Source organism: Ambystoma mexicanum, chromosome 1q (genome assembly GCF_040938575.1).
Source record: "Ambystoma mexicanum isolate Mex_15411 chromosome 1q, UKY_AmexF1_1, whole genome shotgun sequence".
NCBI classification, from domain to species: Eukaryota; Metazoa; Chordata; class Amphibia; order Caudata; family Ambystomatidae; genus Ambystoma; species Ambystoma mexicanum.
In genome coordinates this window covers 663,020,388-663,045,818 of record NC_090922.1, presented here as the reverse complement: position 1 = coordinate 663,045,818, position 25,431 = coordinate 663,020,388, and the positions used below count along the sequence as shown (strand labels likewise).

Here is a 25,431-nt window from a genome sequence, read left to right as displayed (position 1 = left end):
ACTGGACCTCAACAAAGGGTACCACCAGTTGGAACTCTGCAAAAGCTCCCGATATATAACCACTTTCGCCACCCATTTAGGACTCTTCCGCTACAAGCGGTTAAGTTTCGGGGTGTCATCCGCGGCCGAAATCTTTCAGTCAGAAATTCATAACGTCATCAAGCATGTGCCCAACTGCTTGAACTACAGCAAGGACATCCTGGTCTTCGGGCAAAATCAAGAGCAACATGATGACACGCTAATGAGAGTGTGCATGGCTTTGGAAGAGGCACGGCTCACTCTAAACAAAGACAAGTGCGAATTTCGCAAGAAAACACTCCGCTTCTTCGGTCACATATTCTCGGAGAAGGGAATGACACCCGATCCGGAGAAGGTCAGCGCACTCCGAGAAGCCAAGCCGACTGCTTCCACATCAGACCTCAGGTCATTCTTGGGTCTTGCAAGTTACTGCACCAGATACATAAAGGATTTCGCCTCCATCAGCGAACCCCTCCGAGTGCTCACCAAACTCAACACCGACTTCATATGGACACCACAGTGTCAAGAAGCGTTTCAAGCAATCAAAGACCGCATCTCCGACGCCCGGAACATGGCATATTTCGACCCCAAAAGAACAACAGAACTCATCGTCGACGCCAGTCCAGTCGGTCTAGGTGCCATCCTGACACAACTGGACGACCGAGGAGAAAGCAGAAAACACATAGTGTCCTACGCCAGTCGAAGCCTCTCCAAAACCGAACAAGCCTACTCCCAGGCGGAGAAGGAGGGTCTGGCTGTAGTCTGGTCCTGCGAACATTTTCATTTATTCCTATATGGGAAACCTTTTGTAGTCGTAACGGACCATCAAGCCCTCGTTTTCATTTTTGGCAACCCTCAGGCAAAAATGCCACCACGAATAGCTTGATGGGCTCTCCGACTACAAGACTATCAGTTCTCCAGTACCCACAGACCAGGAAAGGAGCAGAACCACGCCGACTTCCTCTCGAGGCATCCGAAGGACGAGTGTGGACCAGAACCATCCATAGCTGACCAGTACGTACGATATGTCATCCACAGCAACACGCCACAGGGACTAGACATGGAGCACATAACCCGTGAGTCAAACACGGACCAAGGGATACAAACCATTCTCAGATGCCTAGAGACGGGGCGATGGAAGCATGCAAAACAAATTCTAGAGACCATGAACGAAGACATCAAGCAAGACATCACCTGTTTCCTAGCCGTGAAAGAAGATCTTGCGAAGTCAGATGAAGGTATGCTGCTCAAAGGAACAAAGCTCATGATACCACGCAGCCTGCGCCAGAAGGTGCTAGAACTCGCCCACGAAGGACACCGAGGGATCGTATCCACCAAAAGGATGCTGAGGCAGAAAATATGGTACCCTCAACTAGACACTGCAGTGGAGGAACTACTGCGAGACTGCCCCACCTGTGCACTCGTAAAGCCACACACCTTCCCAGAACCCCTAAACATGACTGCACTACCCGAGGGGACATGGGAAGAGATAGCAGTAGATCATTTTGGGCCCATGGAGGGAGGAGAATACATTTTGGTGGCCTTCGATGAATACTCAAGATACCCTGATCTACAGATAGTGCCGTCGACAGCAGCTCATCACACCATACCGGCCCTGGATCGCATGTTTACAATCTACGGAGTACCCAAGGTAGTGAAGTCCGACAATGGACCCCCCTTCACCAGACAGGACTTCCAAAGATCTGCTGAGTACATGGGCTTCAGGCACAGGAAGTTGACACCCCTATGGCCCCAGGCCAATGGAACAGTCGAGCAATTCATGAGCAACATCAAACGAACCACCCAAATTGCTCGCATTACGGGAGAACCCGTTGAGAAGCTATTATACCAGCTCATGCGAGACTACAGAAACACGCCACACAGCACCACCGGGGAAACACCCTCAGAAGTGATGTTCGGACGAACGATAAGAACACGCATACCCCATGTGGCTGTTGAGGAAGATCAATATGAAAGAGATGCAGAAATGAGGGAAAAGGACAAATGCATGAAGGAGAACATGAAAAGAGTGGCGGATACCACACGACGAGCCAAAGCAAATGATCTGGCGCCAGGAGACATGGTGGTAGTCCGCCAGCCCCAGCATCGAAAGAACATAGTACCATTCAACGAGAACCCTCTCATCATCGTCCACAAAAAAGGGTCACTCATCACTGCAGAAAGAGACTGCAAATCCATAACGAGGAACTCATCTCACTTCAGGCGGGTGTCGAGAACCCCAATGTGAGAGGACGCACATCCGAGTGATGAACTCACTACCTGGGACGCTCCATTTGAAGGAGACCGAGAAGACTCGGAAAGAGAAGTACTTCCCGAGGACTGGACAAACCAGTCGGCCCGAATCGAGAGTCGACCAACGAGAACGAGAAAGAAACCCCACCGCCTCATTGAGGAAATGAACTGAGCCGGACTTAATGTTTAGTGACGGGAGGGTGTGATGTCCTCATTTGCTTGTTTTCCCCTGAGGACAGAAGTCCTCTGTTTGTGTTCATGGTTATTTCGCGGGCTGCGACCCGCGCGTGTTAAGGGGCGGGGTTACCACCCGAAAGGCAGTTTGAGCCTGGTTGTGAAGGAATAAAGATGTGTTGCACCCCAGCTCTGTGTCGGTCCTCTTTCAGAGTTTAGGGAGTTGAACCTGACAGCAGAACGTGAGGCGGTCCACATTCAGACACATTACAAAAAGGTTCTTACACTGTGCCACAAACGCTGGGATGAGGAAACACTAAAGGCATGATGCTGAGCGTCACAACAAAACCCCTTCATTCTTCACAATACACAGGATAAACACATTACAAATTCCGAGTCTTGCTGTTCCTCAGCCAAAGGCAAGGTTCCACTGGTGGCTGAAACTCAGTTACGGGGAAGCCGTTCAGTAACAATCCATCTTTTTACACCAAGTAACTTTAATCTCACGGCGGTTACTGCAAGCTATTAAAACACCCATAGTCACTGCAATGCAATCCTCCATTGCCCTCATCCAAGCAGAATTTTAAAAGTAGTCTGCAGGGGAGACAGTCCGTGATCAGCCCCATTTGTTTAGAACGCAACACTTCCTCATAAATACGACACGCTGCCAAAAGGCATACGTCATAGCGTCCTTTCCTCTAACACGAGGATGAAGTCACTCCTATTGTGCCTAACAGGCACGCAATCCTCAAATGCTCTGAAGGGCCGCGCTCCCGCCAGACCCCACAGCCTCCTGCATATGTAATCATTGACTGACTGGAAACCGAGTGAGTTGGAGCTCCACAGGACCAATGGCTCCTACCTTGCACCCCGGCAACAACAACTTTTCTCCATGTCGCCCAGTTTCTTTACCACTCTTCTGTGGTTTAAATGAACTTCCTGCAGTCCCTGCAATCACACCATGGTGCCAATACTTTGGTGAGCACTCCTTCCAGCTATCTGCAGAGTTTACACTACTGGGAGCACACCATTCGTGCTGCTCCACTCCTGAAGCCACATCAGTGCAGGCGGCAAAAGTGTCTCTGATGGAGTCCTCTCTCCCTTCGTAGCGCCACACAGACTCTCTCCCGGCTCCTACAAGACTGATCTTCCTCAAGACTGCTCCCATCCTCGTCGCAAAAATGTAGTATGCAGTTCCACAGGATGGACTGCCAAGACACAGGAACCAGGCAGGGACAAAACAGGAATGTACTTTATTGGTTTCAGTTCAAAGATAGAAGTTTAGCAGGAGAGCAGGCTCAACATGCTTCCATGTCCAGCTCCCATTCTGAAAGTCCCCAACTGTCCAACACAGAACTCCCAGTACTCTACTATTCTGCTTTCCCTCACACATACCACAAGCATCTCAAAGCACTTACAATCATGCATGATACCACAATTACCACAATTGCATACAATTAAAAATCAGCACAGCTGAATATTAACTAAAAGGGTGAGTATATGGCCTGGAAACGTGCGTCTGTTACTGGATGGGATGACATTAGAATCATTCTGATTGCAAATAACATGACAAACTCAAGAATATGGCGTGTTGCTGTTTTATTAGCAATTATCTAAAACAGGGAATGAACATCACAGACGTACTCTCATTGTCAGCGATTTCCCCATAAAATACAATGATATACTTTCTCTGTGTGTCAGAATGGCATCATGCTACGTGGCAATAGTGAAAAACCTATCAAGGGTTGGGATTGTTTAAGGGACACATCAAGATATACAATCATATAGGAGCTACGTTTGGTATTGGCTGTCAGAGATAAGGTGGACATCTTATGACTACCTCTTCATATGTGTCTTTTGAGAAAAATCAGTTGCACAGTGTTTCATTGGTTTCTCAAGCTATAAGGTCCTTCGTTATACGCACTAGTACAATTGGTTTGGCATCCTTGCGCCATGTCTGGAACATTTGGTTCAATTAGCAGCACAGGCAAAGACCCAGGTGCAAGTAGATAGGACATAAAGCTGCCCTTCCACCCAATTAACACAACATCTCATCACCCATGCCTTCTGCCATGAAATCATCTTTGGCCTTGCAGAGTTTTCTTCTCCTTGGAATGCAACAGGAGTGAAGGCACTCACTTTCGTGTCTGGAACTCCAAGTTCAAGCCATATTTTCAGCCTCGACTCACATGACAAGAGACAACACTTCTGTTCATTCAGTAAACTTTTAAATGTTTTACTGAATTAAGACTTCAAACAAAAAGTGAGCAATGGTCCGTGCACACCTTTGGGCATCTAATAATGCAAAATCATTCTTCTTCAAAGTAACATTTTTAGTGTCAATTTTTTAATCTGAGTTATATCAAATAAAAATTCAAAATCAAACTTTAGGCATTCAATAATTTATAGCCAGTAAATAAACATTACTTTACAAAAACATTTCTAATACTTCTTAGTGACTGTTTTAAATCCAAAAGTACATGTGATCAATGTCTCAAAGGAGTCCTTAATAGGTGCATTGCCTGTTTTTCTCTTTCCTATTAAACAAATCCATTTTTTCAAGATTCATCCCGTAGTTCCTAACGGATGATCGTCCTATTGTAGTGAACCTTGTATTCACGACACGTTTCGGGATAGTGACGTCCTTCTTCAGGTGTGGATAAGTGTCTTTTTCAATAAACGTTTTTCTGCAAATTAAATCATATTGGTATTCCTATTAGTTTTGTTACACCACTTCTTTACTTTAAATCAATTTCTTAATTTTAAAAGAGATGGTGGTAATGATTTGTTCTTCTGACCTGTAAACCTGTGATTGTAGAGTTTTCCTTTGTTTGACAAGATACTACTTTTGTTGAGTATTCATATAGGTCCTTAACCTATATCTTGACTTCAAATGGAGCACCATGTGGCCCAAATCTGAAAGTGAATTTGAGGTAAATTGAATCCTTGTTGTTGTGGCACAGTGGTTTTTGCACCGGGACCAGTCGCTACAATAATAGCGCTGTGCCCCAGTGAAAAAAACTATATTTTCTTAGTATTTAGTTCCTATCTATTACATTCATCATGTATTGAAATTTCTCACAACTGCTGGTGAGATGATAAGGAGTCTTAGTGCCGCTGGATGGCGTGCAGTTGTTCGATGTGATTTTTGGAGCTCTTATCGGCAAGTAGCTGCATTACGGATCTTTGCGTTCCTGCAAAATGATCATTGTTTTTAAATCTGCCTTCCTGTGATGTTATTTTGGTGGGAGGGAGGTTCATGTTAGTTATAAATTGTTAAAAGGTACCTTCCAAGTCTTATTCGATGCTTTCCTTGCTTCTCATCTCTCAGGCGGTGTTGTGCTCTTTTCCTCATAAGCGAGCCATCCGCTGTTCTCACTCGTTTCTCATGCCGTATTTTCCAGTGCATCCCCTGTGTGATGTTAACATGGGAGATTCTTCTAAGTTGTCTATCTTTCAGCACTTGACTCCTAATCTTTTTGAGTACAGCATTATTTTCCTCACCTTGTTCGTAGTACTAAGTTACTTGATGTCGTCCTTCTCTCCAGCACTGCACAAGCCTTGTTGTTCTCATAGCTATGGAAACCAACTGGTTTCCATTTCCTGATTAGTATAGCTGTTGTTTAGAGGAGGTGACTTAGATGTGTTTTTGATGGCTGCCATCTTGTAGCAAACGACTTTGTGCCATATTCTCTGTGCCATACTATCTATGTTTATGCTTGACATCTGATTACTTTATGGGTTTGTTTAGCTGTTCTTATTTACCTTAAGTCTCTAGACCTTTTCAATTATCCCAAAATGATTTCCGAAGAAGCTTTTTGATTACATATTTCCACTGTATTTCATAATTCACAAGAAATAGCTTAGGTCCCAATCTGCACTCATTCCAGTATGTTTCTTTTTGCAGTAGCATTTTGGTTAAATTTCCACCCCTTCTTGATAGTTTGACTTGCTCCAATATGATGAATCTGATTTGTGCAATGTTATGTCTCTCTTTTTTTGAAGTGCTGTGCCACTGGCGATTTATCCGATCCCATCCGTATGTTTGACTTACGTTTGGACCATCTTGTTTTTGGCTTTCTGGTGGTCATTCCTATGTAATATATGCCACAAGGACATCTTATTCCGTAAACCACATTTTTTTAATCACATGTGGATGACTGGTAGAGACTAATGTTGTACCCTTTATGGGGGTGGTTAATGCTGTTACCTTTAATTAGATCATTGCAGTTGTTGCAATTGTGACACAGTACCATCCCTTTATGTAGTTCCAATGTTCCTCGTTTTGCTGCAAAGTCTGCTTTGATCAAATGTTCTTTTATAGACTTACTCTTATTGCAGTCAAAGAGGGGTGGTTCTGGGAAAAGTCTTTTCATCATCGGGTCAAGAGTCAAAGTGGTCCAGTTTTTCTTGATTATCCTCTTGATTTTGGGACTTTGTTGTGAAAAGGTTGTCACATACACTAATTTCTCTCCTTCCTCCTTGTTTTTTGGTTTAAGGGCATCTGTCCTGCTGATATTTCTGACTTTTACTGCACTGATATTGATGTTAGATGGTTGATATCCTCTTTTTTTGAATTTTCTTTTTAGCTCTTTTGTTTTCTTGTAATATTCCTCTTGTTCAGAGATGTTTGTCTATATCTCAATAACTGACTGAATGGTATGTTTTCTATTGTTTTCCTTGGATGAAAGCTGCTGGCATTTAGTATACTTTTTCTGTCTGTTTGTTTTGTGTGTATTGTAGTTTCCAATTTCCCTCTTTTTGTGTATACTTGTACGTCCAGAAATTCAATTGTTTCTTTACTTGTTTTAGTTGTCAGTTTTATTCTTGGAGCCATTGTGTTTAAATGTTGGAAAACATTGTTAATTGTCTTCTGTGCCATTCCAGATCTTGAATATGTCATCAATGAAACGTACTAGACATTTTAAATGTTGTGTCATCTTTCCTCACTGAAGATGTTCTTTTCTTCCAAGTAGGCCATGTAGGTATTGGTGTAACTGAGGGCCATAGCTGCCCCAAATGAGGTTCTGGATATTTGTATAAAATACCTCTCTTCAAACATGAAGAAATTGTTCTGCAATGCAATCTTTAGTAGCTTTAGAATAAAAACCTTGTCTGTTTTACACTCTGTGTCTGGTTTTAGTAGTAGCCATTACATGGCTTCTAGTCTGCCTTCATGAGTAATATTCGTATATATAAACTCACAACGTCCACCGTGAAGAGGATGTCATTTTCTTAATCGATTTCTATATCTTTTAATTTATTTAGGAAATCATTAGTATCCTTGATGTAAGTTTTGAGTTTATGAATTGATGGTTGGATCGCTTGGTCTATGTATTGAGCTAAAGGCTCTAAAAGACTGTTAGCAGCGATTATTGGTCTTCCAGGTGGATTTGTTAGATTTTTATGAACTTTAGGTAGTATGTATATAAATGGAATAGATGGATATTGATTTGTAAAAAACGTTTTTGGTGTGAAAATGTATCAATTCGTCATTCTCAGCTTCTTCCAATGTTTTTCTTTTTCTGTTGGGTTTCAAAGATTTCAAGATACGTTTTTTCATCAACCAGTTGCCTTTCCACCTCAAATCTATATTGTTCTGTGTTCATCAGTACTAATGCCCCTCCATTGTCTGCTGGTTTAAGAATTAGGTTAGGATTATTCCAAAGCTTGTCTTCGTAAAATTTGACTTAGTTCTTTTTTGGTAATTTCGTTTTTCGAGGTCTTACAGAACTTGTTTCTGGAATACATCCAGTAAGGGATTCTGTGTTGGAGGCATGAATGTACTTTTTGACTTCATTTCTAAATATTTACAGTCCTCTTTGGGTGTTCCCCATTCACATGTGTCAAAAAACATCTTTAGTCTCATTTTCCGGGTTAGCTTGAAAAAATTGATCTTCTCTTTTAGAAGTGAGCTGCTGTAATTCAGGACAAATGAAATGCCCTTTTGTAGGGTTTTTTCCTCAAATTTACTTAGCCTGTAGTCGGAAATATTAATCACACATTTTTCTTTTGCATGAAGTTCACCTTCCGGGTTGGGTTTTTTTCTTCTTGCCTCTTCTTGTTTTGCCCTGTCTAAAAAAAGAGGCAATATTTTCTGTTGGTGTTTTCGTCAGCCTTGATGTTGATGGTAATTGTTTGTCTATTTCTACAGTTGTCTGACTTTTTATTCTTGTGATTCTGACTCCGCACTTGATGCTTCAGATGCGGCACTACCTGTAGTTGGTTTTCTTTTCTTGTAAGGTGACTTCCCACTTCTGAAGTTGTCTTTTTGTTGATGATATTCCTTCCAGGAATATACTATATCTAGCTTATGATCTAAAGTGTCCCTCCGGAGATTAATGAGACGGAGATGAATGCCACCATCGCAGGCATCACCGACCCTCTCTGGTGGAAGCACTGCAGGCAACCCGGTACGTGGAGGTGCAAGAAGAAGGGAGCCAGGCAGTTGATTGCTATGAGCAGGGAATCCAAATCCAAAATCCTTTACGGGTTACGGAACCTGGGAACAATCTAAATCAGGACCGGGAATGCTCGAGTGATACGGAACAAGCCAAGAGTACAGAAAGTCAAGAGACTCGGATGACCAAGTCTAGAGAGGAGAAAGGGACGCAGATCCTGGCTGAAAGCCACAAGCGAAGCCCAGAGGCTAAAACACCTGTAAATATCCAAAGGGTCCAACCAAGACATAAGATTTTAATTGAAAACTAATGTCCATGCTAACCGAGGTGGGCCACAGAATATGACAGTCTTGGAGAGAGATCAGTCGAATAAGCCACTGGATGAAAGCAATGAAAGCTTTAGTGAATTGAATGAACAAGGACTGAGTGATATTTGTACATTTTTCTGAAAGGAATATTTATTTGATGTGGAATTTTCTTGCAAACTGCTATCGAAGCCAAGGCCAGGAACCTTGTCTTTGAGGAACATTTACGTTGAAGATGGTCTGAAGCAAAGGGGTCAGCTAGGAGGCGTTGACAAACCCTAGGGTGGAAGGCCATTTCTTTGTTTTGTTTCTTTTTATCTAGTGGTAGGGCCAAGTAGTTCGACAGGTTAGAACAGAGTACAGAGTTTGGTTATTCTGACATTCTGACAAGCACCTCAGTTTTACTTTCTTAGGAAGAGAATCCCCTTTTAGCAGTAGGGCAAGTGATGGGTTTTCTTTTTATTTAAATAAAGAGTGGAATCATGTCCTCTGGTCCGAGGCTTACTTCTGGTTCGCTACAACTGGCACACAATTCCACCATTAACAAGCCCCCCACCCCACATTGCCACTCACTACACACACAGGCCCACACATTCACAGCCCTCACCCACACACTGCTTGTCCCACACTAACCCAATAATAATTTGCTCACATACACTAAAAAAGACTCCCAAAGACATACTGCCCCCACACAAACACACACAGACACCCTGCATACTGCATATACAGTTCCATCACACACACTAATCCCCACACTCGGTCTTCCCACACACAGTCTACCCACACACACTGTCGCTTCTCTCCACAGGCATCGCTACTCCACCAACCATACACTGCCCCACCACACATTGCCCCCACACACTTGCCACACACCCACTGGCCCCACATACACAAGGACCTTCACACACAATACCACCCCCAGACACATTGCCTGCACATCCTCAATGCACACACATGAATGCACTCATTGCCCACTAACACAAACTGCCCATACAAAACACACTGCCCACACACACACACTGTTCTCGCTCGCACAGTGGCCCCACACACTGGCACCCACATCCACCATGCCACAGACACAGTGCTCTCCATGCATACTGCCTTCCACACAGCCCCCACACATGCACAATCTCTCCCCTCACACAAAACCCAACGCACTTTGTGTACACATGCTGCCTATAAACACTCCGCCATGCATAACCACTGCCCACACACACTACCCCTGCCTCTACACAGAGTCCCCAAACACAGCCCTCACACTGCCCCCACCATGCACAGTGCCACCACATTCATCTCCCCATGCAGACATCCCCTCACACACATTGGCCAATATCACATACATGCATTGCCCACTCACTAAACCTGCAACCCACTGCCACAGACATTAACACTGCACAGACAATCTAACACTGCCCCCCACAACCACATACAGCCTCCATATCTAGGCACACTATCAACCCACAATGTCCCTGCAGACACTCTCCTGAGCATGAACTCATGGACCCTCCGAACACACACACCATATGCACACATACACCCCCCCACTGCCCAGACTTGCACAGTAACTTTGCCTCCTCCATACACTCTCCCCCTCACTTGCAATCTGCTATCCCCATCCAAACACACTGCCTCCACAGACAAATCCCCAAGAAAGACACTCCCTCAAAAAACACACTGCACCACCCACACATAAGCACTGCCACCACATGCTACTCATACACCTTTTCTGCTCTTGCGCACACACACACACACACCCACCCACACACACACACACACACACACACACAAAGCACCCACACTGTCCTCACAAACACTGCCCCCCCACACAAACCCAACAACAGTGTTGTGTGCACCTGGCCATTTCAGGGAAATTCATGCCAAAGGTTTGTGCACCTGGACATATTATTAGGGTCTTTATTAGGCAAAAATCTGGCTTAAGGAAGCAACGGAGAACTTTACAATGATAAGGAGGAAGAATAAGGGTAAGGAGCAGAGAAACAAAGCAATGAGGATCTAACCGGGAAAGAAGGGCAATTGTCTGTAATGCATCTACATGTAACCACTGCAGGAAACAGTGGGGATCAGATCACCCAGTCTCAGGTATACCGTTAAGTGGACCGTTTATGGAGCTAGGTGTTATGGAGAAATAATCCCTCAAAGAGACATTTGAAGTCAATCTCTGCCGATAATTCAAGTGTTTGGACATATGTGGCCAAAAGGTTCCATTAGCTGAACACATGATGGTAAAATCTGACAAACACGTATTCTGTGCCTATTCAAAAGACCCAAACTATTCACATTTCCATTACTTGCTATCAATGATGTGACTCATCCTTTGGTTTCTTAAACCCCACCAGACCCTCTGCTCAGCTCAAACTTCCTATGCCGGGGAACAAGGTAAGTGCTCCCCGCCACCACCCATCCATCCACATATTTTCCTTCCCTCCCACTTACCTTCTTTTTATATCCTTTTCGGTAGTGCATGCGCTGGGAACACTTCTGTCCCCAGCGCCTCCACTCCGGATCTGTGACAAGCCACCATGGAAAGGAAGAAGGGACTAAATATAGTCCCTTCTTCCCTTCCACGGTGGGCATTTTTTTAATGGCCACCACGGAATGGGAGAAGGGACTACGTGTAGTTCCTTCTACCTTTGCATGGCAGGCATTTTTATTTTCTTCATTTTTTTTAACTATTTTCAATGGCCACCATGGAAAGGGAGAACAGACTTTGCTGGAGTGTTTAGCAAATTAAAGAAAACATGCTTTTAGTACCCCAGTCTTACGTAAAAATAGCAACAAGCTTATTGCTCAAAAAGGTGCCTCACCCACCTCTTCACCATCGGCAATGCCCATCGGCTGGATTTCTCTGAGACCCTCAGACCATCCATTCACCTACCTTTCAGGACTCTAGGGACCCATCGTGCTTGCATTTCATTAACGACCAAGATCGAAGCGATCGGTTGGACAAGGCCAATGAATGCCAGTGTTGGTTCCTCCATTTCTGGTGGGAAGACGTTCTTGTAGAGGAACACTTTGCTGTCACTGCTTTTTATGACTGATTCGTCCAGGAAAGGGAAATCAATGCTGAACCCTGTGGCAAAGATGATGACGTCTATGTCCTCTCGGGTCCCATCCTCAAACGTGACGGTTGTTTCACTGAACTCTACTGCAGTTGGTTTTATCACCACAGAGCCTCGGATTATGCATGCTGGGAGATAGTCGTTGGCCAGTGGATCTTTCCACAGTGAGCTGGAGTGAAAGAAGCAGCCAAGACATACGAGTTTGTCAATTAAAACATCTGAAGGAGACTAATTGTCACTTACATTTCGGAAATCCCCTGGCTCTCATTTTATACAATCAAATTACACTCCCAAGTAATTTGCCCAACATACTATGCATTGCAAAATATCCAAGATATTGTGCATGGATAACAGAATCCTCACATCTAATATAACACTGTTAAAAAGAGTAATATAATCATTAAAATTATCATCTCATTTTGGAACGACTGACTACTAAGTAACACAATAAGATAACCATTTTTGGGTGCTGTCAAATTAAAATGGCTTCACCATGATCAACAGTCCTTACTTTTAGCCACAAGAGCAAGACACCGAAGAATTTTAGGGCAGGGAAAGCTTTCATGGATCAATTCCCTGGTCAGTGAAGTGCAATTTGTGTTTGGTTGCAAAACGTGGTATCCTTTGCCCATCTTTTCCATTTGCAAGTGCTTTACTGTTTTCAGTGGTTAATGTGGTTTTATAATGGTTGTAGTAGGCCTCTGAGCACTTTTACCAGCTTCCCTTGCATGTGTTTTTCTCAAAGCAACTGCTATCTGCATCTGTGAATAGCACAGCACATTGCACTGTACCTTAACAACGTCTCTATTGATAATTCTGGTGGGGAATTGGTTATCTCCAGTGTGGACTACTGCACCACCCTTCCAGACAAAGGATCAACAAAAATGCAACAATCACACAAATGTGCATCAACTCCAATATTTGGTTTTAAACTGGCTGATTAGGTTTTTTGTTCTTGCGAGGTGGGCAATTGCAGGCAAGAGTTAAACGAAGGGTACTAGGCAGTTCTATTGAAGGAATACACGATACTGAGCTCCATACAAACCAATGATAAGTTGTCAAGGTGCCCCGTGTAGAGCGGTTTTTAGTTTGGCTGGAAATGAGAAGTTATCAAGTTGGAGGAAGAGAAGTTGAGTGGTGCAGAAGATTCGAGAATCTGGGTGGAGAAGCAGCTAGAAAGGAATCCAGGTACCAAGGTGGCTGGGGAGGAGGTCCAAGGGGATCAAAGCAGGATTAGGTGTCGAGGTGGCTGGAGATGATCTGGATTTCAAATTTATGCCGCAAGCTTTGCCTGAGGTACAATGCAGCCTTTGGACAACAGTATATTGACTCTCTAGGACAAACATCTGCAGGGGCACAGGTTGCCCACCGCTGGCCTAGTCCCTCATAGACAGTCCAGCTGGACGACACTAAGACAGAGGAGGACTTCAGCTTAGAATGGTCTAATGTAATTGGAAGTCAGCCCTACAAACTTTATTGAGGCAAGAGATTTCAAGACAGACCTTTAGTCTGACCGGTGTGGGGCAAAATGAAAAAACATACCACTCATTCTGGAATTCTAGAGGAGGAGAAGAGTCTGGTTCAAGTGAGAAAAAAAGGTTTTGACCCCATTTTAATGCTGGGTCAAAGTCAGCCTATGTAACCTCAATGTACCCTGAAAGACTGATGTGGAACAGTCAGTTATATCCTTGTCACAAAGTATGCAGGCAAGGTGATAGGAGCTGGAAATGAGCCAGGCAAATATCCAGTTGGTCCTCTGAAAGCCAATAGGGCTCTGAGTGAAGAATCACAGAGAAAGGTGTTTAGTTCATCGCTCACATCAGACCTGGGCGCAGCCAGCAGTTTACAATTTCGAATGATATGATATGGCATTTGTAACGTGCCAATAAACAAGTGTTTCAAGCCACGACAAGGCAAGGAAGTGGTAACAGAGGGAGGACAGAGACAACGATCTTACTAGGCCAAGTGACATTGAGATCGCGGAAGTGCAGCGGAGGGGGGAGGGAAAAGGGGAGGGGCAGCGCTGTACATGGGATCAAAATAATAACAAGATGTGCGGCCAGCAGGTGGCAGGTGCAAGGGTAAGTGCAGACAGCAACTGTCCAAAACTGCAGGTAGGAGGACTGTAGTGTTACAGATACAGACCCAAGTGCAACGGTTGCCAGGAGGCAGTGCGGGTGTGCAACTGAGCAGGTAGGGACCTAGGCCCGTAATCAGAGAGTAGCCAGGTGACCAGTGCAGTATCAGACAGGAAATCAGCAGGGGAGAGGAAGAAAGAAGGCAGAAGCAAAGAGGAAGGTCTAGAGGTCCTTCCGGAACCAGAGATGGTTCCCCTCAAGCTTCAGAGAGGCAGGGAGGCTGTTCCAGAAGGAGGCCCCAGCCGAAGAAAAAGATCTACCACCAACGTGTTGATTGGAGAAGTGATTGACCCTGAGGGAGTTGGAGGTGGAGGAGCGAAGAGCTTGAATAGGAAGGTATTTACAAAGAGAGATTTGGAGGTATTGAGGACCCAGGTCCCAGAAGGCCTTGTGTACAATGCAGAGGGTCTTGAACTTAATCCTTGCAGCCACTGGGAGCCAATACAGAGATTTCAGTGCTGGAGAGATACAGTCCTTGGGCTTGAGGCCAAGGACAAGTCCCGTAGTCCTGTTCTGGATGAGTTGCAGAGGGCGGAGAGTAGAAGCAGGCAGATTTAGAAAGAGGCTGCTGCAGTAGTCCAGCTTAGAGAGAATCAGAGCTCTGGAGGCAGTGAGCTTCTAGGGGAAGGAGAAGAAAGGAAGAATACCTCTGAGGAGGTACAGTTAGTAGTTTTTGACTTGTTTGAATGTCAGACATGTGAGGAGAAAATGAGTGTGGAGTCGAAGATGACCCAGAGGTTCTTAGCCTCACAGGTAGGAGCAGGAAGAGGGCCAAGGGAGGCCAGCCAGAGAGTGACAGGAAAGGAGGTGCAGGTGTGCCGATGAGGAGAATTTCTGTCTTACTGGCATTAAGGCAGTGGTTGTTGGTGACACAGCACTCCTGGAAAGCAGACAGACAGTCAGAGATGAGAGAAGGAGAAGAGGTGGCAGAGGGGAGCCTGAAAACGAGCTCAGTGTCATCTGCATAGCACTGAAAGCTGGAGCAGAGAGCAGCAATGCAGTTGGCGAGAGGTGCCAGGTTTTGGTTGAACAGCCAGGGAGAAAGGTTAGACCTCTGGGTAACACCACAGGTAGAGAGTGAGATAGAGGAAAGGAAGGCAAGGCTAACGCAGCTATATATTCATCTGTGCATGACCAACGGTGTCCCATCAAACTGAGTAGCAAAGGCCCCTATTATTAAAGCACTAAGAAGTGGAGGGAATCTGGTCTGAAGTCCTATATAAAAAGTTGATATTACTTTTTTTATTATTATTATTTTCTTATTTGCATTTGGTTTTAAAACAGTCAAAACTTTAAGCAAATTTAAAACACACATCACATGAAAGAAGAATTAATCATAAAAAGTCTCTGCAGTACTAATCAAGAAGATACCAATTAATAAGAAAGGTAGAATATATATCTCACTCCTAATACAAGAAATAGTAAAAAGCAAATTGAATCAATTCACAATGGAAGCAAGAAAAGAAATAAGGGAGAAAAGAAGAAACACAATTTACAATTTACAAGGTACAAGAAGTAAAATCTCTAAATGCTATGTGTCTGGATGAAGCTTTTCTCCAATCTTTCTATAACAAGGACACTTATTAACTGTATTCACTCAAGGTATGACGTCCATTCCCTCTAGCTTTAAGAATGCTTCTTTCAAATAGGGCAAGTGTTAGTGAAATACTGTTTCGTGACAATAACTCGGCCCACCAGTCCTTCGTAGTTCTTGTCATGTATTGCATAAAAAATGTGTTCAGCCATTTGCTTCTTACTTGGTTTAAGGTAGGGCATGTCATAGTCAGGTGCAAAAGAGTCTTTGTCCCCTTTGCACAATCTGCAACTGTATTTGCGTAAGCTTTTTTCTTTTCGTGCTTCCAAAAGTTCTTTTGTTGCCCACAAATTCATTTGAAATCTCATAAAATCTTGTCTTCTATGGTAGCAAGGAAATGTTATCAAATATTGCTGCAATTTACCTCAAGCTCGCTGGGCTGGATCTTTAAGTTCATATAACTTCAGGCTTCTGACCTTATTTCTTGTAGAGATCCAGTCCAGATCCAGAACCTTTTTTTGTCTTCAACGGTTGAGTTTTTAGAGTTTCCTCACATGTACTTAAATCAGCAAGAGTACTCAAGCAGGACTCTCTCCAATTATTGAACACTTGCTCAGAGTCATCTTGCACTCCTCTGTTCAGTACTGTGAAACCACCTTCCGATTTGTCCAACAAGCATTTACGGAAAAAGGCCAGCCATTGGTGTATAATGACATCAGGTGCAATTCTTCACGTATCAGTTCTACAGGTGTCTCTGGTGGAAGCCTCAAAACCTGCCTCGAATAGGCCCCTCAAGTTTTGGCCAAAGGTCTTTGGGAAGCAAAAGTGAAGATTCTGGCCCATATAGGATGATTGGCACTACCTTCATCTTGTAGAAGTCTATCACCAGTTTTAATGTGAATTTACAAAATTTGTTTCCAATTATTCTCCCTGAGACGTCAGACTTCTCATTTTCATTCTCAACCTGGCTTCCTGGGGAGCCTCCACAATACTGTTTTTGATGTTTACTCCCAAATAAACCAGACTGGACACTTCTGCAATTTCTTCCCCCTTGCGGTACCAACTATGTTTAGTGGAAGTTTTGTAGGCAATTTTTCCTCCAAGGGTCAGGATCTTTGATTTCGATACATTTACTTTCAAGCCATTTTCGTCCAGGTATTTTACAGTTGCATCTAATTGCCTCTGCAGGCCCATTTTCGTCTGGTCAAGTTAAATGAGGTTGTCTGCATATAGCAGACGACCAACGGCTTCACCCATCAGTCTAGGTGGAAACATTCTGATGTTTTCATAGACGAGTTGAATGTCTGAAATGAACTCATTAAAGATTGTAGGGGCAAAAGTACACCCTTGCTTTAGCCCAATCGTTGTTTTTATTGGGTCTGACAATTGGTCTTTTTCCTATAGTATAGATCTTTCTACCAGGTCAAAGACTTGAGTGTGATCTATAGATGCTAGATATAGCCTTCTTCCTGGTTTATTTTTTACTATAGATTTCATATAGTTGATCAAGAAGAGGTTCAGGGCTGTTCCAATTCCTTTCTCGAAGCAGGCTTGCCATTTATCAAAATGGCCTGCGGTTTTCCTCCATGTATTTAATGCTTTAAGGATCAATGCTCCAAAGATCTTTCCCGGTACATTTAAGAGGGCGATAGGTCTGTAGTTGGTAGGTACTGATCTATCGCCCTTCTTAAAAATGGGCACAATGATGGCAGAGGTCCATGATGTAGGGATAGTCTTTTTTTCCCCATAAACAATTCAAACATGGTATCTGCCCAACCTTCAGGATCCTCTTTTAGTCTGAAGTTGGTAAGGCTGTCAGGGCCAGGGGCCCTTGAATTACTGGCTAAAAGTATCAAAGTTTTATTTTCTTCGTTTTCAGTTGAAAATGACCACTTATAGGCTGGAAACTGTACATTATTTTCCATCCGATCGTCTGATTTATACAGTTCCTCAAAATGTTTTCACCAACTATCAGCTGATACTCTGTTAGTTACCAAAGATTCTTGAGGTGCATTTAAGGTGTTTATTGACCTCCAGATTTCCGCAGTGTTCATTCAAGTCTTTATTTGACCAGTTTTCAAGACTCAGAGTCATGATATCATAGTCACTCGTATCTGATTCTATAACCCCCGAAGTCAGACAAATTCCGGATTAGATCTTCTGAAGGGAATAAGTAGTCCAGAAGTTGATGATCTTCCTCTCTTCTACATGTAGGTTTAGCTGGGACATCGCAAGCAAAACGTCCATTACCCATAAAAATATGTCTCTCATCTATTTCTTCTCTCCAAAAGAAACCCCTCATGACCAGAGTCGACGGATTTATAGGTTGGTTTATTATGACTCGGGATTCTTTGTCGAAACAGTGAATGTTTAGGTCTCCACAAATCAGGAACTCTAGGCCTGGTCTTAATTCACTTGCCTCATCCATGATGTTGGCTACCAGTTTAACAAAATCGTCCTCTGTACGCTCTCCGGAGTTCCAATAGTGATTAAGAAGTAAGAGGGTCTTCAAATGGTTAGGGTTAATTGTGTTTGTGTCCATTAGTAATCCTTGGATCAATGGCAATGGTCTGAATTCTTTGATGACCACATTTATAGTTACTTTCTTTATGGCCGTCAACAGTCCTGCCGTTGGATGGCCCTTTGGGCCCTTTACAGCCTGATTACTGTACACATCATATCCCTCCAATAAAGGTCTCTCTCGCAACCATGTCTCTTAGAGACATATTTCAAGTATCTACCTGTAGATCCCCTGGGCTAAAAAGATGTATAAATCCTCTTGTATTCCAAGAGGGTAGTTGAATCTTCTGGGTATAATTATTTCCAAAATTGCTGCCCCTATTTGGTGCTGGCTATAAATTAGATTTCTCATCTGCTAAAGCCCCCGGCAACCAGGACCAATGGAGTCCACCTTCTTCCGTAGGGCAGTTCTATTTGGTGCATTTTGGTTCTTTTCTTTGTTTTTCACTGTTATTTTCACAGTTCTTTACTTCAGTTCCAGGGTTCTATCGCAAGCTTTCTTTTGTTCTGAGTAAGTGTCTTCCTCTACGTATTGACACCTGTCATCTCTCAGGGGTCTATATCCATCTTCGTGTTTGTTATCAGGCCTAAGTTTGGTTTGATCATCCTTATCATACTCTGCTATTTTGAAGCCCATGCTTAATAGTTGTGCAGCTGCATTCATGATGTCCCATGGAGGCAACGTAAATGACCACTTCCTCTAGTCTTTCATCTTCCGGAAATTCAATTATTTGAAAGTTTGTTGTTTCGATATGATTTAATGAAAGGATACAATGCAACAAATGTAGTATATGGGTGTGATTTAGCACCAAATCATCTTTTCTCATGAGGATGCTCTCTAGCAGAAGGCGGTGATGTTATCCTTATTTTTATGTATGGATTACCTCCTTTAGCCAGATTTCCATCTCTATGCAAGACTTGATCTTCTTTCCTAATTATCCTAAATTGTTTATGAATTATGTCTCTTTTTTCATCCATCATTAAAAACACAGCCGTGCTTTTTTTCCAGGCAACATTTCTGTTTTAAAGGTGTACATTTTGAGGACTGATCCTCATCCTCGGAGTCCAACTCCATATACACTTGTCTCCTTGTATCAACCTCTTTCTTCTGGGACGTTCCCATTAACAGTTGTGCATTACTTTCACAACTGTTAATGGTTTGAATGTTACCGTTTTATATGTACGAGGCACATCAATTGTAGCTTCCACTCTATTTATTTTCTGAGGTCCTGTCCTTGCCAAATGGCGCTGGCCCGACTCCTGAACGGTATTTTGCGGTTTGGACAAGGTGATTGCTCTTTGCGGTGATAATTCCTTTATTGAAGTATCATGACCCAGGTCTTCATCACTAAATGTGCTATCCTTTTCTTGTCCGTTTCTGCCTTGATGTGGTCTGTTATTTTCCTTCTCGGTTTCAGAATCGTCCTCGTCCATGATTGTATATGTAGATAAGTTCATAAGCGATTCAATTTGGTCTTCATTGTCTACGTCATTTTGTAGATCATCATTGTTATTTTGGCCAACCTCAAGTTCCCTTTCATTCCAGTCTTCCACTTGGATTGCTGTGGGTATAGACGGACCACTTCCTGCTGCCTTTGTTTTTGTCTTTTGGCCAGGTTTCTCCAAACCTTTAACAAAGTGCAAAGCGTTTTGACCATTCCTAATCCTGTTCCAGGAGTCTGTGATTCCCTCCTGTATCTTGATGTTTCTTTTGTTTCATTAATTTAGTCTTAAGGAGATCTCGTTTGGTATTAGGAGAGTTTAATTTTTGTTCCATCGTGGTCAATTTGGAAAAAATTCCATGTCTTTTTTTGTTTGTAAGGACCATTGTCTAAGCTGTCTTGGTCCCCCCCATAAGTCTCACTTTTCCTCTTGGAACTTGTCTCTGTCATTCCTTTATTTGGTATTGGTACTTCCCTACCTGAATCAACTATATTTGTTGATTCAGCTAGCGTTGGCATGCGGGTCTGGACTGATACGTCTGTCTTCAAAGGTGAGCCTGTACTTTGGATGTTTCCAAAGGTTTTCGATGCTCGGTTCATTTTTTCAGCTTCGGATCTCCATTTGTTCTTATCCTCTTTTATGGGATCTATGATCTTGTGCAGAATGTTAGTAATTTGTTCCTCATTCTTATCAAGTTTTGACTGAATGGCCATCACAAAACCCTCAATGAAAATTACCTTGGAATGCAGCATAGCTAATAAGGTTGACTTGTCTTTTATTTGATCGTTGAGGGTTTCATGCAGTTTCATATACAGAGTTAAAGTTAAAGTCAGAGCTGCAATTAGCTCAGGATCGACAGACAAGTTTTTTTGACAGCACTTAACCGATTTTGTGAGTTCCATTGCGGTTAATATATCCTCATATGACAAAGGCAAGACTCCATCATGATTTTCTGTCTCCAGCAAGGATTGCTTATTTTGGATTACACTTCCCGGCTTGTTGATAATACCACTTCCTTCCATAAGTGGTTGGCGAGGAGTTGAGGTCTTCACCTGGCTCGCCCTACTGGTCCTCGATGTAGTTCTTGGTGCTATTGATATCTCCAAGCTTTTTAAAGAACTGTTAGGGATTTTTCCCTCGTTTATTGATACAATTGGTTCTTCCATCCGTACTTGATCTTGATCCAGATTTAGGTTTGTACCAGCCTCTGATTTTTGAAAGAAGAATCTTTGTCGAGAGGTTAGCATGTCTGAAGTTAATGTAGTCTGTCTCCAAACTGATCTGTTCTTAATGTGGGGAGGGGTCTTTAAAAGGTGATTGAGACCTGTTATTTCTCTTTCCAAATTTGTACACCTTTGGAGGTGAGGAGAAAGACAGGCATGACTCGTCTGAAGGACACCCCAGGCCATCATGCTCTTTGTCCCCCCTCTCAAACACAGTCATCACATTTCCCCAGAGATCCTCTAAGGGTTTATGCATTTGTTGCGGATTATCCTGGGACTGATTAGCCTCTTTACACACAGTTTTGTTAGATTTGTCCGGATCCGTGTCAGTTTGTAAAATGTTTATTGATGAGGTGGTCATAGTGTCGATCTCGACACAAATATTTATTGGACACAGTGTTTGGGTCAGAGTGGGAGTCAGACCCTCACCAGATTCCTTGGATGTTTCTTTGTCACAGTCCGGTACTCCCAACTGCTCGGCGGGTTCCGAGCTCTCTGTCAATTGTTCCTCACAGCCAATATGCTGATCGTTTAGCTCTTCAACTTCTACGATGGTCCGTTCATCCCCTATTTCCAGGAAAGGATGTAGAAGGGCCAAACAATAGGCCAAACACTCCGCGTACACTCCACTGTAGGCGAGTGTTTAGTAGGCAGCAAATGCCGCCTCCAAGCAGCAAACAGCAAAGACCTAACAATACTATACTCCTTCCTCTCTTTGCCCAAACTTGCTCAAAGAATAAGATGCTGTAGTCACCAGTCTGCTACATATGAACAATCAATTCTGTGAGCAAGGCACCTCTTTTGGGCCAGAGATGACACACTTTCTTATGTTCACAATGCGACCCCACTATGTCTCGTGTGACACAGTAAAGCAAAGAAGTCTGTCCTTCACAATAGTGCTGCAAGTCTCCACTGCCTAGTGCTCTTTACCCGATAGCTCTCTGTTCCCAGCACCGGCATCAGTAAACTGTCGGGTCCAGCCGTCATGTCCAACACCAATGCTGCAACACTGTAGCACGTATAGTGTAATCTCCTTGGCACCTTAGTTTCTCGCAGCGTGTTACGCACTCTGAGGCTTCCAAACAGAATCTAGGACGGTGTTGGTGTCCAGGTCTGAGGAAAGGACCGGCAGCCATACGATACCGTGTCAAGCCGCACCTCCAAAACGGCCATGCCAACACCAGCACTAACACTAGCTATCACCTATTCCTACACAACCATTTTTATGTTCAGTACTGGTCTTAAGCGCAGGGAAAAGGGGTTTTGAAGCACATTATAAATAGCTGTATTTGGGGCATGTGAGGTAGCTCCAAGAGTACCCCAACCATGTTGGTGTTTGCCATGCACGTCAAATAGGGGCTCCAGATGGCTATACAATGTTATCAATGGCATTCTACTTGGTACCCATGGCACCACTTTCTGTACAACCCGTGATCGGAGAGGCAGTGCAAGAGGCTAAAGCCCTAACCTCATAGGGGTGTCAAAGAGATTAATTTCAGCTCCGTGTTAATTTGTCTCCATAGAACACGAGCTGATCATAAATAAAACAAGCCAAGTGTTGACATGAGTGTAGAGAGGCTGGAAATGCCAAAGCACATGTAGATGCATATCGTTCCGTGAATGCCACCTTCCCCTCTCGCCACACAACATAGCACTAATTTGGGCTCAGCTAATGGCTAAAGCAAGAATTGGATAGCCGCCTATAAAGGGCTCTAGATGGTAGGTTTGTCAGAAAACAATAACCTTGTGCATTAAAATAAGGCACAGTTTCAGCACCTACCAGAAGGTGATATAAAATAGCTTTAATAGAAAATGTCATGCCTAGTACAATTGTTTTTCTTTGGCTTTTGCCACAAACCCCAGCTACTCTGGACTTGATGGTATGCTAATATATTGGATATGGGCAAGTGATAATTTCTATTCATTGATTTGTGTGTCACTCTGAATGTTCCCTGCTTTCAAAATATGCAGTCCTGGGCAGAGTGATTCAATTGCAGTTGCCCCCCCATGGTTTCTCAACTAGCCCCAAACTACTTTCCGAATTGATGCAGAGGGGCAAAGTTGCAGTTAAGAGGTGGGAGTTAGTCTCCCCATGACCACAGTTGGAAGTGTGGTGGGTTGGAAGAAGGAGTTTGACACTAGGAAGACATGGTTCAGGTTGTTTTAATGTAAATTATAAGTAGAACCCCCAACCTTTTCGATCACTAAAGGGAGTACCCTGTCTACCTTAAGAAAGTAAAGATGCTTGTCTGTTGCGATGAAATCTAAAAGAAAATGTGTCCTCTGTTCAAACTACCCTATCTGGACTTGCCACTTATTCTAAATAACTTAATATTAACCAAGGGAATGATTCGTCTTTGACTGGCCTCTCCTCTGGTGCATACAATATTCCCTTGAATTATAATATCTCTCAGTGGGACAGATGGTCTCTGCGATCACTTCTTCTAACTCCTCAAGAACACTTTTCTCTCTTGTATTTTCTGTGGCCCCAGTGCTGTTGCTAGGTTGGGTGAGTGCTGAGGTTGACTGGACAAGGGTGTCCTAGTGCCCTGTAAGACTCATAAGGGACCAAGCTGCCAGTCTCAGTAGACAGAGGGGCATTAGCAAGGGAGGGCAAGAGGGAAGGAAGAAGAATAAAGCGGGGTCTTGAGCTGCTTCTGGAACTTAAGGTGATCTGGCTCAAGTCTGAGGGAGGCAGGGAGGCCATTCCCGAGAGAGGCTCCAGCCGAAGAAAGAGCTCTAGCCCCCACTCTCTGCTTGGAGAAACATTGGATCTGCAGAGAGTTGGACCTAGAGGACCGAAGTGCTCTAGTCGGAAGGTATTTAGGGAGAGAGAGTTGGATGTAGCGGCATCCAAGACCCCAGAAGATGATGTGGATGATGCAGAGGGTCTTGAATTTGATCCTTTCAGCCACGGGGAGCCAGTGTAGAGATATTAGGGCTGGACAGATGTGGTCCCTGGGACTGAGGCCAGGAAAGTCTAAGAGTAAAGAGGCAAGATTGAGGAAGAGGCTGTTGCAGTAGTCCAGCCTAGAGAGGACCAAGACTCTGCACAGATTGAGCTTTTGGAGGAAGGTGAGGAAAGGAAGAATATCCCTGAGGAGGTGGAGCTGAAAGTTGGCCTTCTTGGCAAGTTATGAGATGTGAGGGTAGAAAGAGAGAGAGAGAGAGAGGAGTCTTTGCCTCACAAGAAGGTGAGGAGAGGTAGCCCAAGCAGGGTGGCCATAGAGAGAGTGGGATACAAGGAGCAGGCACCCCAATGAGAAGGATCTCGGTTCTACAGGCATTAAGGAAGAGATAATTTGCCTGCACCATGCCTGAATAGTGGTCCAGCAGTCGGGTTGGGGGACGAAGAGAAGGAGGAGATAGAGAAGGGTAGCTTGAAGGAGAGCTGTGTGTCATCGGCACATAAGTGGAAGTTAGGAGAAAAAGCGGAGATCGGGTGGGCCAGAGGGGTAAGGTAGATGTTGAAGAGCCAGAGCGATAGGATAGAGCCCTGAGGGATGCTGCATGTAGAGTCAGAGGTGGAGGAGAGGAAAGTGCCCAGTTGTACATGGGAGGGTCGGTTGGAAAGGAAGGAGGTCAGCCAGGCTAGTGCCAGGTCCATGATGCCTAGGGTATCACGAGAGACGATTTATGAGGGTGGCATGGTTGACTGTGTCGAAAGCCGAGGAGAGATCGAGGAGGATGAGAGCAGAGGGTGAGTTGGAATCAAGATTTGAGAGCAGGTTTTCACAAGTGTTCAGGAGAGCAGTTTCCGTGCCCCTTGATGCTCTGAAGCAAGACTGGGGGTCGTGGAGACAGCCAACAGTTTCAGGGTGGTGAGTTTCTCCAGGAGTTTGCCCAGTAGTTAGCCGGGCAGGACGGGTCAGTGGATTGCTTTTATTAGGAAAGGGTGCACAAGGGAGTGCTTATGGGGTAGTGAGAAAGAGCCAATGGCAAAAGAGTGGTTATAGAAGTCGGCAAGGGCAAGAGCAGGGATGCTGTCCTTGATAGTTCTGGAAGAGCAGGGGAGAACCGGTTTGGAGGAGACTTTCAAAGAGAAGACTACCTTAGAGATCTCATCCGGTGCAATGGGAGTGAAGGAGGAGAGTGTGGGAGGAGGGGAGCTGGAGGGGGGCCACCCCAAGGGAGGCATGTAAGGTGGGGGGTGGAGTGGGGAGTAGCAGAGAATGAGGACAGGATGTACTGGGTTTTGGAAGTGATGTGGGAGGCCAGTGCAGTGCAGAGGGCCTGAGAGAGAAGAGGAGCGGTGGAAACTGCAGTAGGATTGGCAAGTTTCTTACAGATTTTGCAAAATTTAGCTGTGTTATTGGTGGCTCCAGAGATACAGACTAGGACA

General features: G+C 44.0%; 1 protein-coding gene across 1 annotated transcript in view; it reads right to left on the bottom strand.

The window, feature by feature from the left end:
• Positions 1-25,431, bottom strand: part of LOC138534963 (dimethylaniline monooxygenase [N-oxide-forming] 2-like) — a 346,864-nt gene that overhangs the window by 9,987 nt on the left and 311,446 nt on the right. Inside the window, exon 7 of the mRNA XM_069641259.1 lies at positions 12,048-12,400. Within this exon, the coding sequence (XP_069497360.1) occupies positions 12,048-12,400 (353 nt within the window). The remainder of the gene's footprint in view (positions 1-12,047; positions 12,401-25,431) is intronic.